The 14,873-nt window shown below is 45.7% G+C and overlaps 1 protein-coding gene across 2 annotated transcripts in view; it reads left to right on the top strand.

The window, feature by feature from the left end:
• TRAF3 (TNF receptor associated factor 3) overlaps positions 1-14,873 on the top strand; it is a 102,904-nt gene that overhangs the window by 48,895 nt on the left and 39,136 nt on the right. For both annotated transcript variants that reach the window (XM_081861928.1, XM_081861927.1), the window contains exons 4-5: positions 3,867-4,125; positions 9,865-9,916. In XM_081861928.1, the coding sequence (XP_081718054.1) occupies positions 3,887-4,125; positions 9,865-9,916 (291 nt within the window). In that variant the 5' untranslated portion in view covers positions 3,867-3,886. The remainder of the gene's footprint in view (positions 1-3,866; positions 4,126-9,864; positions 9,917-14,873) is intronic.

Raw genomic sequence — 14,873 nt, 5'->3', positions numbered from 1 at the left:
AAATACAAACCGCTTTCTCAGCAGAGGAGAAAATATTCCTTTTTCAATAAGCTTTTCCCTGTCTCTAATGACTTCCAAGTTGTGATCAGGCAATTGCAGAGAGCATCTCAGAAGGAGGTTGCTGTAACCCCCCCCCCTCCTCTGAACTTTTGACAGGTGTCAGTCAGGGGATTGTCAGAGTTGGAGTTTGAGGAAATAAGGATCCGGCCCTGTGATCAGATCTGTTTCTGCGCCCTAGCTCTAAGGCAACATGAGCAATTGTATGGGGGGTGCACTTGTGTTAAAATGTTAAAATGAAATTGCCCCGCCATAAAACAGGTAACGCCAAATCGGGAGCCTCAGAGGCAAAGAGTGACATAAGCTGAACGTGCGGCGGATCACAGGTGCCATCTCAGTGACCAGCGCTTGGGTTTTCTCCAGTTTCCTGCAGAAATACCCACACTTCAAACGCCACATGAATTCTGCATGAGATTCTGCATGAGGCAGATGCAGTATTTGATCCAAGCACTGTGTGACAACCCAATTTCATTTGCTTTTAATTCTCTAGCAGAGTAGTCCTGATTTAAACACATTTGATGAAAAAAATTAATCTGAAACAAGGTTAGCTATTGAAAGGTAACCCAAGCAAGGCATGGGAAGCTTGTGTATGAATGGGATATTGATGAATTCTTATATTACCAGAAATGGGTTCGGGTGTATATTGACTGTACAAGCATTAGCAAAATGTGACACTGTGGTCTAAACCACTGAGCCTAGGGCTTGCTGATCAGAAGGTTGGTGGTTCGAATCTCCGCAATGGGGTGAGCTCCCGTTGCTCGGTCCCAGCTCCTGCCAACCTAGCAGTTCAAAAGCATGTCAAAGTGCAAGTAGATAAATAGGTACCAATCCGGCGAGAAGGTAAATGACGTTTCCGTGCGCTGCTCTGGTTTCACCAGAAGCGGCTTAGTCATGCTGGCCATATGACCCGGAAAAACTGTCTGCGGACAAACACTGGATCCCTCGGCCAGTAAAGCGAGATGAGCGCCGTAACCCCAGAGCCTTTTGTTACTGGATTTAACTGTCAGGGCTCCTTTACCTTTAAGAATGAGAGAGCAGGGGATTTGAAGAGAGTATATCTGGATAGATAGTGAGTACTTCCATTTGGTGTAGAAAGCCTGCTCCTCTAATGAAGAGTTTGCTGTTTGTTTCCATAATCTATCACCTATATTTATTTATTTTGCATAGCTTCTATCCTGCCTTTCTGTTCAAAGTTCCCATAGCATTTTACATTCTGTGAAGTCTCCATAATTTTTTTTAAAACCACAAATACTGTTTTTTAATATAATTTTTTCAAATAAAAATACACAAAAGTAATAACAATACTATTTTAAAATTTTCTTTAAAAAGTTCTCTTCCCTCTTCTTTTTCCTTTGAATTTGCAAACGGATTAAAAAGAAGCGATAATATTATTTTTTTTTAAAAAAAAGAAGCGAAGAAAAGAATAAGTAGCTATTCAAGTCAGCAGCAGCAGCCTCTTTGGGAAGCAGTTAACATAGCCAAAGCCCTGATTAAAATAAGTTAGCAACCATTAAACGTCTTGGGAAACAAAATGGCCGTGCATCCTCGGATTTGACATGAGGGGAAGGGAATTCTATAACGGCTTTTAATACAAGCTTTGATTTTTTGCAGTGTGTAACTATTTGCTACTGTTCATTGCTTAACACCAAGGGTGTGCTAAGTTATGTCTAGGGACTAGCGTCAAGAGCGGCTCACAATAATTTAAACAGAGGGAATAGAAATGGCTCCAAGAAGGTTGTAGCCATTGAGGTGCAATGGAGATGTGCGTTGGTTCTTTTACCCTTCTCGGCTCGAAATGCGATTTTTCTTCGCCCTCCGGGAATGCTTAGTAGGCTGGAGTCAGGAGGGAAGGCATTCTGGTGACAGCGCAGACTGTTGGGAAGGCTGCGATGGCAGGAAATTTAATTTATGCCCTCTAGCTGTCAGTTGTAAGAAGATCTCGTTACATCGCCTCTGAGGAACTGGCCGACCTTGATCTAAGAGCAAGGCATTCTGAGTTGACTGAAGTGTGGAACTGGGACAGAAGGGGAAGGCCAGGGAGAGAGATAAACAAGAGGTAACCAGGTCAGATGTTTCTGCAGTAGTATGTTGACAGCTACTATATTTCAGTCTCCAAACACCGTATTCTCGGACAGAATACGGCTAGAGGCAATGGAGGCTACAGAGTAGATGGCCTACTGCTTTTATTGTTCTTCGCTGTCTTCGTAATGACCCTAACTCTTTGGGGCTGTGAATGAGCTTAAGGAGAATATTGGCTACTCCTTGTGGTTTTTAGTGTTGCCAGCTTCATTGAGGGTCCTGCCAATTGGGCCCCAGCAGACCCAGCACTCTAAGCCTTTTGAAAATGTCGGAGAACCCATCTTTTCTTGCTGGCTTGCCACAGAAGGTGTTTTAGTTTAGGGTTTTGACTATCGTTGGGGTTTTTTTTGGTCATATTTTAGTAGTTTTGGGATGATGCTGATGATTATTACCTGCCCTTCACCAGCGGGTCCTGGGGCATATGACAGGAGTTTAAAATTCAGAATTATAAATACGGTTGAAATGCAGTACAGACACAGGAATAGGATGGGCCCTGAGGACACACACATCTCGGGTAGTCAAAGAGGTGCCTCTTCAGCATTTGCCAAAAGTTGAATATGTCAGACACACCTCTATGGGAAGAGAATTCTACAACTCGGGGGCTGCCACAGGGAATGCCCTCTTCATGGCCACCCTTCCTGAACTTCTGAGGGATGTGGGACTACACAGAAGACCCCCTCTGTTGACCTTACAACCTGAGAGGGTTTGTAGGGAAGGAGCTGTCCGTTCAAATATTTGAGGTCTGTTGTTGTTTAGTCGTTTAGTCGTGTCCGACTCTTTGTGACCCCATGGACCAGAACACGCCAGGTTTGATCTTCTTGCAGTCCACGGGACTCTCAAGAGTCTCCTCCAGCACCATAATTCAAAAATTGGAGGCCTAAGTCATATTAATCGCTGACCTGTTAATATTTTATTGTGCCTGTATTGTTAATTGGCATTTTTTTTGGAAGCCACCTTGAACGAGTCTGCTTCTAAGGGTGGCGTATAAATATTTTAGATAAAATAAGTATATTTCAGGCTTAATCGGCTCTTACTACTTTCAGACTAGGCACCTATATCAAATTCCAACATCTTCAGTGTAAGTTGGGGTGGGGTGGGGGCACTGGATCTGGTTGGTGGGCTTCATCCTGGCCATCCACCTGTCTATACCTTTGCATCACCTTGAGGTCAGGTGATGCATTTCTTTGGCCAGCGTAGTGTGGAATAAAAGGAATGGCTTTGCAGCTGCCTTCAAACCTTCCTTTCGGCAGGGGGGTGCGTCTTTATCTGCACCACACCTTAACATAATACCTGATGTCAGGTGTAGGGCAGGTGACTGTGGCTTCAGGTAAGCGGTCTGATGGACTTAATCAGGGCTGCAGGATCCCCACCAAAGACACAAGTTGGTGACTTTTCATTTGGTCGTTTGCAACTGAATGCTGGAACCACCTCATTGGAGAAGCATTGTGTCTGAGGCGATAGATGATATGGGAATTTTGTCTGAAGCTGTTTTTCCATGCATGCAAATCACCACTTGCTGCTGCAGCTCTTGAGTAGTGAATCTGCATGTGTGCACTTTCTCTTCAAAGGAAGGAGAGGGAAGTGCTTTTGCATATTTCTGTGTACTCAATATGTTCCGACGCTCATGGTGTTGGAGGAACGTTAGACAAATGTTTGCATGAAATACGCACTTGTTTGTGTGGATACAAGACTCTCTCTTCATGCATGTGTGCATGTGTGTTTTCTTTTAGTAATATTTATCAACTGCAACATGGACGCAAGCAAGAAAACAGATCCCCCGGTGTCAGTGGAACTGGTCCAAAAGGCAAATCCCGACCGCAGCCCAGTGCCATCCATTTACGTGCCCGAACAAGGTGGCTACAAAGAGAAATTTGTGAATGCAGTGGAGGACAAATACAAATGTGAAAAGTGCCACCTCATTTTGTGCAATCCAAAGCAGACAGAATGTGGGCATCGGTATTGCGAGACCTGTATGAATGCTTTGCTAAGGTTAGTGTTTCTTGGTATTGTTTCAATGGGGTAAAATGGTACTGAAGGCAAGGTGCTGGCTTTCTATCCTAAATCCTTTCGTGGTCAAGTTCTAGGCATGAAGTAACTTTGCATGTTGAATATATATGCGTAAAGTAAAGAGCAAACACCTGGACTTAGTTTCATATCTAGCAATCCACAAATGAGCTCACCAGACATTTTTTAATTGGGTCAAAGTCGGCAGGTGGGCTCCTCTGTGACCTCACTCTGGACTTCAGAGGCATTCCAGAAAATAGTGCTCTATGTGACACCAGGTATGAGATTCTGCCCCCCACCTCAGTTAGGGGAACCATACATTTTGGTTGACTGTGAAGGCCAACCAAAACTCCTTTGCTCCTTAGTTAGTGCTTGATACATGTTACTGAGAGAAAGAGAGGGAGAAGACAGACTGGATAGGTCAGTCGGTAGACCATGAGACTCTTAATCTCAGGGTTGTGGGTTCAAGTCCCAAATTAGGCAAAAAAATCCTGTATTGGAAGGGGTTGGACTAGATGACTCTCACGGTCCCTTCCAACACTACAATTCTGTGGTTCTATGACAGACAGATAGTCGGAAAGAATGGGATTATATTTTCCCTAAAGACCAAAGAAAGAGTTTTGAAACACCTGAGAGAGTAGCTAATTTTAAACTGCATCTCTTGTAAGTTGATGCTGATAACATTACCATAAATTATTTGCTGGTTCAGAAATAGTCCAGAGAAACGAAGGAGTTGACATTTTCATATTTTGCTGGATAGATATGAAACATCCACGTCAACAATTATATAGCTGTAGAAGAAAACAGGGAAGTGAAGAAGACACTCAGCCCTAGGGCCTTCCTAGTGGCTCTGAGGTTTTGGAATGATGGGCTGCAATATTGTTTCAGGCAGTTGTTAATTGCTCACTACTGCTGTTAAGCTCATTGCGCAGCACCTAGGCTTCTTGTCCTTCTTGATCAATCACTGTAAATATGCAGGCATCAGAAAGAAATCTTACTGATTCCTACAGATAAAAGTGCTGTTTTATGGCAAATAAAGGAAAAAGTCTAGTTATTTCTTCCTGGATATATGTATAATGGAATCATAGGGTTGGAAGGGAACTCGAAGGCCCATCCAGTCCAACCCCTGCAATGCAGGATATATTAGAGATGAAAGTCATTTGTGTATATTGGGCGGGTGGCGCTGTGTGTTAAACCACAGAGCCTGGGGCTTGCCGATCAGAAGGTCGGCGGTTCGGATCCCCACGACGGGGTGAGCTCCCGTTGTTCAGTCCCTACTCCTACCAACCTAGCAGTTCGAAAGCATGTCAAAGTGCAAGTGGATAAATAGGTACCGCTCCGGCGGGAAGGTAAACGGCGTTGCCATGCGCTGTTCTGGTTCTCCAGAAGCGGCTTAGTCATGCTGGCCACATGACCCGGAAGCTGTACGCCGGCTCCCTTGGCCAGCAAAGCGAGATGAGCGCCGCAACCCGAGAGTCGTTCGCGACTGGACTTAATGGACAGGGGTCCCTTTACACACACACACACACACACACACACACATACGATTTTCGTAGTAGAATGCTGTCATCTCACGCTGTTAACAGCTGAGAAGAGGGAGGCAAAATAATTAATAATAATTGGATGAGGTAAAGTGAAAGATGGGGGGGGGGGAAGGTTCCTGTTATGATGAAATCAACTTGGGAAGAATGAGACTTGTAATCCAAAATGCTAAGTTGGTGGGCATCTACTTCCCTAAGATGTTTAGATATGTGATTGAATGTTAATTGTGTTTTCTGTGTTGTACCAAGCAAATGGCCTTCTGAAAGTGTGTGTGTGTGTGTGTGTGTGTGAGTGTGTGAAATAATAATATGAATTTCAAATAACCTGAAAGCTGCAAAGAGTAAATGGCTTTGTGGTGTTTCGCTGCTCGTGCATTGTTGTTTGCATACCATTACCCCTTTCTATATAATTCTTCCAGAATCATTGTTTGCAGTGATTGTGTGGGCTCCACTTCCATTTCCAACTCCCGACTGTTAAAATGAATGGAGAGCGTGCCACCGCATTGGGTTTGGAGCTGTGGGTGGAAAGCAATTCCATTCTCGGTTCTCGTGTACTTGTTAGAATATAACGATTATGCCGTGGAGCCTTTAGCACTCTCTCTCTCTCTCTGGGTCATCTGAGGATAAGAGAGACAAGAACCACTGAAGACAGCCCAGTGAAGATTACTGCTCAGTATGCAGCAGTAGTTTAAAAGAGCAAACAGGATGCTTGAGTGCATTCAATAAGGACTAGGAGACACTAGCACAGTATCAGATGAATGGTATTTGTTCTAATGCAGAACACAAGTTTCCTGCATTATCCTCATCTCAAAGGGAAGGAGAATTAGAGGTGAAAGAAATGAAGAGAGTCAGTGGGGATCATAGAACTGTAGAGGTGGAAGGGACCCTGAGGGTCATCTAGTCCAACCCCCTGCAACCCAGGAATCTTAACTAAAGCATCCATGACAGATGGCCATCCAACCTCTGCTTAGAAACCTCCAAGGAAGGAGAACCCACCACCTTCTGAAGAAGTCCGTTCTGCTGTCTTAAGAGCTCTTACCATCTGAAAGTACTTCCTGATGTTTAGTTGGAATTTGCTTTCTTGTAACTTGGTTCATTGGTTCAGGTCCCATCCTCCGGAGCAGGAGAAAACAAGTTTGCTCCATCTTCCATTTGACAGCCCTTTAGCTATTTGAAAATGGCTATCACATCTCATCTTAAGTCTCCTCTTACCCAGGTTAAACATACCCACCTCCTTCAACCGCTCTTCATAAGGCTTGGTTTCCAGACCCTTGATCATCTTGGCTGCCCTCCTCTGCACACGCTCCAACTTGTCAACATCCTTCTTAAATTGTGGTGCCCAGAACTGGACACCAGGTGTGGTCTGACCGGGTCAGAACAGAGTGGGACTATTCCCTTGATCTGGACACTGTACTTCTGTTGATGCAGCCTAAAATAGCATTAGCTTTCTTTTACTTTTGCTGCTGCATCACTCTGTTAACTCATGTTAAGCTTGTGAGCCTACTAAGACGTTAGGAAGTGTGTTGCTGTTAGCACGACAGCATTTAAAAGATGAGGATTAAATTGACTAGAGTAATCAAGGGCTGCAATTGAAGTAGCTAATATAGGTGATGCAAGGGCACCATCTAGAACAGCAATTGCCGCTGCATTTTGCACAACTGAATTGCCAGCATTCTACTCATCCATTAGGGACGCGGGTGACACTGTGGGTTAAACCACAGAGCCTAGGACTTGCCGATCAGAAGGTCGGTGGTTCGAATCCTTGCAAGGGGGTGAACTCTCGTTGCTCGGTCCCAGCTCCTGCCAACCTAGCAGTTCGAAAGCACGTCAAAGTGCAAGCAGATAAATAGGTGCCACTCTGGCAAGAAGGTAAACGGCGTTTCCGTGTGCTGCTCTGGTATGCCAGAAGCGGCTTAGTCATGCTGGCTACATGACCAGGAAGCTGTACGCCAGCTCCCTCGGCCAATAAAGCGAGATGAGTGCTGCAACCCCAGAGTTGGTCACAACTGGACCTAATGGTCAGGGGTCCCTTTACCTTTACTCATCCATTGAGCGGCAGACAATCTGGGCTGAAATTTTGGCACGCATACAAACTATGCACTGGAGCTTTGGAGACGAGCAGAGATGTTGGACCTCTTTGGAAGATGCCAGCAGGTGCCCTTAGGAAGGTTCCCCCCCCAAAACTCATCGCTGTGCCAGCACTGTGCATGTCCAGCTGTCGGGAGGCATAGTGAGCTGCACGGGAGCGGGCCCCCCGCCACTCATGAAGAACTGTGTGTGCACACAGTGTGTCTGAAGGCATCAGCTGCAAAGCAACCTTATCTCCCAGCATTGTTGCTGTCAGTAAGAAAGGAAGCTTTCACTCTCTTATGCTCTTAAGGTAATCTTCTTGTTGCATCAAAGCCGACAAGTGATTGTGAATGGAGCATTGCAATAGCATTATGATGCTTTTGCAAGAGCTTTGGCTCAGTGTTGCAGGTAGACGGTCTTACAGCGCAAGTAGGGTGTTTTTAAAAGTTGACCCGGAACAGTAAGCTTGCTACATCATTAATAAAGTTATGGTTTCCCATTTTTAAAACATAGAATTTTAGAGATGGAAGGGGACCCTTTGCAATGCAGGAATATGCAGCTGTCCCATGCGGGGATCGAACCTGCAGCCTTGGTGCTATCAGTACCACACTCTAATCAACTGAGCTGTCCAGGCATTTAATGCCATAAACTTTTGTCATAGCCGTAAATAGTAGAACCCAGCCTCCTCCGACCTGGTGTCCTCCAGTTGTTTAGGACTACAACTCCCATCATCCCTGACTGAGAAGCACCTGGTTAAGGGAAGCTGGCACAACCTCTCTTGGGAAGACTTAACCTTGTTGGTAAAGAGAATGCAGACCTGGTGTCTTCGCTGAGCTAATAATAATAATAATAATAATAATAATAATAATAATAATAATAATAAATAAAATTATTTATACCCCGATCTCCCCGGCCAGAGCTGGGCTCAGGGTGGCTAACACCAATAAAGTCACAGTAAAAACATAATAGGGGGAACAAAAAAAACCAATTTAAAATACAGGTTAAAATACAATTTAAAATGCAGTGTCATTTTAAAAGTAGCCGATAAATCAAGACCATAAGGGGAGGGTAACATAAGGGTCAGACCGAGTCCAAACCAAAGGCCAGGCGGAACAGCTCTGTCTTGCAGGCCCTGGGGGAACATGTCAAGTCCCACAAGGCCCTAGTCTCTTGTGACAGAGTGTTCCACCAAGTCGGGGCCAGTACTGAAAAGGCCCTGACCCTAGTTGAGACCAATCTAACCACCTTGTGACCTGGGACTTCCAAAATGTTGTCATTTGTGGACCTTAAGGTCTTCCGCGGTGCATACCAGGAGATTAATACCAGGAGATTAAGACAAGGAGATTAATACAAGGAGATTCATGCAGATCAAATAAAAAAAAGGAAGGGGAAATAATAAAATTCTGCTTGAAGGAAAGGTGCTCTGAACATCACAGGGCTGGGTCCAGACTTGCGCTGAGCAGAGCTCTCCTTGTGCTGGAAGGATGGGATGTGAGGCTGAGTCCTTTTCTTCCCTGTAGCCCCCTGAGATGCTCAGCCCAGAGGGTTGAGGGGGTCATAGAATCATAGAACTGTGGAGTTGGAAGGGACCCCAAGAGTCATCTAGTACAAGCCCCCACAATGCAGGAATCTCAGCTAAGGCATCCATGATGGACAGCCATCCAACCTCTGGTTAAAAACCTCCAAGGAAGGAGAGTCCACCACCTCTCCTGGGAGACTATTTTCTGGAACAGCATAGGTGCTTGTGCTGGGGGTTGCAGTGGAAAGGGGAAACCAATAGAAATTGCCACTCTGCTCCCTTTCACTAGTGGGGAGCCTCTGTTGGATCAGCGTTTCCTTTGCCCTTTCATTCATACAGGAGTAAGTTTTGGACCCAACTAAAAGGGTGCGTTTTGATTTGATTGTTTGTATTCTGCCTGCTTTTTGTGTGTATGTGTGTCATTTAACCTCTGTGACTAGTGCGGTCCCAACCTTTGCCTATTTTTCTTTCTTCTTTTTTTTTTTAATGTACTGACCTCTGTTTAAATTTATTGTCAACATATATGAAATGCTACATGTATGCAAACCAAGTTTTGGTGTAAGATCAGTTGTTGTTGTTGTTTTTCTTTTCTAGCTCTGCAATTCCAAAATGTACAGCATGTCAAGAAACAATAGTGAAAGATAAGGTATAGTTCCATCTCTCCACCCCCTCCCCCAAAAAACCAAAAACAAACCACCTTATTGTGCATCTTATACTAGGTTGCTTTGCTTATCTCAGACAAGAAATTGGCCTTTACTTTCTGCAGTGTAAATGCATTTCTAGCTTTCTTTCTCTTGCTCCAGAATTTTTAATGAGTGCAGTTCTTGTATGGGTTGTCCTTTTCAAAAACAGGGCCCACCTGACCCCCAGGAAAGCAGGTAGAGCAGGATTCTTATAGCTGATCTTCTGACTCCTGATAGCAGACAGCTAATGATGAACTGTCTCCTTACTTGCTCGCCATTCACAAATAACTGCAGTTCTTCCCTGAGGAATCAGCCGAGGTGCGTGTAGCCAACAATCCATAACAGGCAGATAGAGATGTAGTTATCTTGCACAAGTTCTGTTATAACAAGGCAAGCATGACAAGATAGTTCTGCAGTAGGGAGTTTGCAAACAATACACCACGGGTAGCTAACATGGTGTCCTCCAGATGCTGTTAGACTGCAACTACCATCAGCCCCAGCCAGTGGAGATGATGGCCATGGATGATGGGAGTTGTAGTCCCACAACTTATGGAGAACCCCACCACATTGGCTACCCCTGCAGTTCTCCCAAAGAACGTAGGAGCTGGTAGTGTTGAGGATCATGGGTTGTATTTACAAGAGTGCTATGGGAAATGTTTCATCAGTGCAATGATTTCTCTTCATGCATCAGAATGTTCTTCACCCCATTCACTCCCTAAACCTATTGTGGAGGTTCCCACAACACTCTGGAGCAGATTTGGGGGTTGTGGGGGAAAGAGGAGGAAGTCCCTTGGCACAAGTGGAAATCGTTCTGCTTGTGCAGTTGAATAGAGCCTCATGGATGTGGATCCATGCAAGAAAGGAAAGCTGTAGAAGGTTTATAGAGTCATGGTCAATTCACCAGAGAAGCAGATAGTTGCCCCATGACAGCATCAATGTTAAAAACTAGAATGACTTGTCTCTTCACATTTTACTAGTGTGGAGTTTGTCCAGTCCCCATGGGGGAAAGTAGATGAAGTTGAATCCAGCGATGAAAGAGCAGGTATTCCTCTCAAGTACAAGTATTGACTCATCTTGTAGCAAAGCCAGCAGGTGATGCTTGGCAGCAATCATCTAATGAAGATTTGTCACTAGGCGAAAGTTGGCGGGATGGTTGAGGCTGCCGTGAAAACCCTGCTTCTGGTCCTGCTGCACCAGTTAGTGGCTCTGCGTTGACACTCAAGCTGGGCAGGTGCTTGGAAGACAGCTAGGCAGGTGCATCTGCTGAAGGAAAACACGCAGGGCATGTCCCAGAAGCCCTAGAAGGTTAGATGCTCCCTATGCAGAAAGTGTGCTGGTGCGCATTGTCCCTGATCAGGAGACACATAGCCGTGGTGTAATCTGCTTTGATTCGTAAGGACAGCTCCTCTGCTGCTACTGGGATGAGGCTAATGAATGACAGGCAGGTAGGAACTCGAGCCTTAACGATATATACAGCCCAGGTAGTCAACAGCATGCGGTCTCTGAGAACAATGCTGCATTCCGCAGTCCCAGAGAGGTGCAGTCATGCAGATAGAGGCTAACAAAGGGCTGTGGAGATGTGGGCTGCTGATGAAGTTCACTTGAAGGCGAATCAAATCGGAGGGATGCTGAGGAGCATGCAGAGAGCGCAGAAGGAGTAGAAGAAAGCCTGCTGTGCAAATAAAGCATTCCTAGCAGAAGGCTAGATGTTGTGGTATGGATCACAGACCCAAACACTCCTTGCAAAGGCCGCACGCTCCAGGATTGAAGCCAGGTTACAAGGCTACAGGTTTTTTGGAGCAAGTCTGCACAGCAGGGGGGGGAGCAATTTTGGCCCCTAGAGCTGCCTTTTCTCATGGGCAGGCTCCTGGGGACCAGATGCCAGTGGCATGTGGGGCCAGACTTAACGCTGCATGGAACTCTTGACGATTGTGCAAAAGCCAGAGGTTTTGTAGACACACATACCTGCCTCCCATCATGGCAAGCAAAAACCTTTGTTGACATTTTAGTCAGGCAAGAGCACTCCAGGAAGGCACTAAGCAGGGCTGGTGACAGGTGAGGCCTGGGTGAGACCCCCAAGGACCAGATGGAGATGCAAGGAGGGCCACATTTTAAGGTTCCTCTCACCTTACAGCATACACTTTGTGCTAGAACTTGTTGGGAACCCAGATCATTCAGGGAAAAGCAGTTATGTACCCAGAAAATGTGGCGCCTATGTTGTTGAGTGCATTTCAACTGTATGTGCTCTACGCCAAGGGTTGCCAAGTGTAGGGCACAGGGGCTTTGGCTGGGACGGGCTCTGTAATGAGCACCAAGTCATAGGCCAGATGTCAAGGCCACCAGTGGCCACTAGGTGTTGAAGTAGGTTGGTGGTTCATGCCCACCCAGGGACACCATTGTAGGTGTCAAGGCCACCTGTACCAAAGAAGATGCCCACATTGAGCCCATAAAATGTAGAGGATGCGAGGTTCCAAGGCTGAGTCCGGGTCCTAGAGCGACCAGTAATGAGAAGACAGGAGATACTGAAGCGTGAACACCCTTTGTACAGAGAACACGCGATGCCGAGGATAGAGTTGGATATCAGGGGCAAAGGATGGGACTTGCCACTGAAACCATCATTGCTGAGAAATGTTAGGTACTGAAATTGCAGAGGAACTTTGCATTAAAAAACCCCAATAACTGAGACTTGAGCTGGGATTCAAACCTGTCAGGACAGAGAGAGAGGCTAGATATTGGGACTAGCACTAGGCATGAGTTGGTGCTGAGGAACCGTAGAACCAGAATACAAGTCAAACATCAAGACTGCCAGTTTAGAGAAACACTCTAGGTACCAAGGCATGTGCTTGGCTACTGAGACTTCCAGGTCCAAGGGATGCCAGGTGTTTAGGCTTGCACTGGAGCCGGCCAAGAAATGCTCTAGGTACTACAGCTTTAGCAGGATACTGAGACTGTTCATACGAAGGTAATCCTGGTATCCAGACTGGAGCTGGGCACCAAGGCTGCAGTAGTTGTATTTGAAACATGCAGGGTAGGAGAAAGGACGGCTGTCGATACCAGCCCCATGCCTCCGTTGCATTGTTGTGAGAATTGGGTCATTTGAAAACCCAACAGGACTGAATCCTTAAAACCAGGTGGTCTATGAATCAGTGTCAAGATCAAGGCTTTATGGTCAAGGATCTGTGATCAAGACCAGTGTGGGATCAGAGGTAGGTGGCACAAGGCACACCTCACGTTCCAAAACCATACCCAAGCAAGTTAATACAAGCACCTGGGCCAAATGTTGGACACTTAGGGAGGATATAACAATAGCATTGACGTCAGACTGGGCATTGGTCCAGAGAATCGAAGGTGCCTGCTCAAGGGCAATTAATGCCCATAGAGGCACATAAACATGAATCCCAACGTAATGCAGCAAAATGGCGAAACACAAGGTGAGCAACAGCTCAGGTAGGCCCTGTTGCTCAAGCAAATATCCACTAAGGCAGCTATCCCTCTTGTACTCTGCCATCCCCAGGAGCAGCCAAAGGCCAGTCTGGAATTTTCTTCCTCAAGAAGCTGTAGAGAGATGGCTTGCCACATGGAGCAGTGGTCAGCAGGTGTTGACGACATCATCCAGGAAGACCCCTCCTACTTCCTTATTGGAGTGGAGGGCGGGAAGGGAGGTGGGAATGGATAATGCGTCACCATGCCAAAGCTAGTTGAGCTGGAGGCTTCTTAGAAGTGTTGACTCTTCTCCAGTGCCTAGTAAAGACAAATCTTAACTGTTGTTTTGTGGTTGTTTTCATATTTCTTCACTCCATCATGGGTTTGGCCACCTGATCCCTTCTCTCATTCTCTGTTCCTTTGCTGCTACTGCAGCTGAGCTTGCTGCATTTTGGCTACAGAGCGTTTTTGGTGCACACTCTTCACTGTCCTATTGCGTTTCTCTCCTCCCTGGTTGCTCATGGCAGATTTCTATAACCCAGTGTAGGCTTTTGTTTCATCATAAAGCCAATTTCCTTTCCCACGGGCCATCTGTCCTATCTTCAGATGTTCTAAACTTGGGTCTGTGTGGTCTGCGGAAAAGAGAGTTGGGTGTTTGCTGGGCCACAAGAAGTATAGTGTGTTCTGCCACCTGTGATGGGGTAGACACTGGTTCTCTCCAGGTGTCATCAGCCCAAGCCTCAACTCCAACCTATGTTGGGAGGCATATGTAGAAGGGACCATATCAGTCACCTGTGATCTCACTTTGTCTGTGCATACACCACAATAAACCTGTGGGCATCATATTGGTCAGAAGGAATGAATGCTCATTAACTTCACTCAGGCTCTCTTGGCTCCATGGGGCCTAGAAAACTGTCTGGGTGATTCGAAATCAGTTAATTTTGTTTATTTATTATATACCACCCTTCATTCTAAAATCTCAGGGCGGTCCACAGATTAAAATACAAGATAAAAGCAAGTTTACTGATGTATGTAGTCTAGCCTTCCCAATCTGGTGCCCTGCAGATGTTGTTCGACTCCCATCAGCCCCAACCAGCAATGGCCCATTGGTCAGGGATAATGGGAATTGTAGTCCCTTTGGAAGGGTGCCAGTTGGGCTGATGTGGTCTGTGGTCTGCCACTTCATTATTCCTGCAAAAGGTTAGGTGAGGAATAACACGGTCAAATAACGTAGATCACTTCAAAACCTTCTTCCCCAGTTTTTGTGATGTTGTGGTTGTTCAGTGTCTTCAGTCTAAGAGGCTTCTTCATGGCTGGGCTTTTTAAAGTATAAATCTGTACCAGCTGAGGATATGAAAGGTTACCTACAGAGAATATTCAGTAGCAATCTTCTGCTTTAATTTGGAATAGCCAGTCATGCTCTCCCCTTTGATTCATTGGGATGCCAACTAAAAAATTTGTAGCTCCTCATTCACGTTGCTTTGCACAAAACCAAGA

This window comes from Podarcis erhardii (assembly GCF_964252035.2).
Source record: "Podarcis erhardii genome assembly, chromosome: 1".
Taxonomy (NCBI): Eukaryota; Metazoa; Chordata; class Lepidosauria; order Squamata; family Lacertidae; genus Podarcis; species Podarcis erhardii.
Note: the sequence above shows the minus strand (reverse complement) of the source record. Positions and strands in the feature narration are given on the sequence as shown.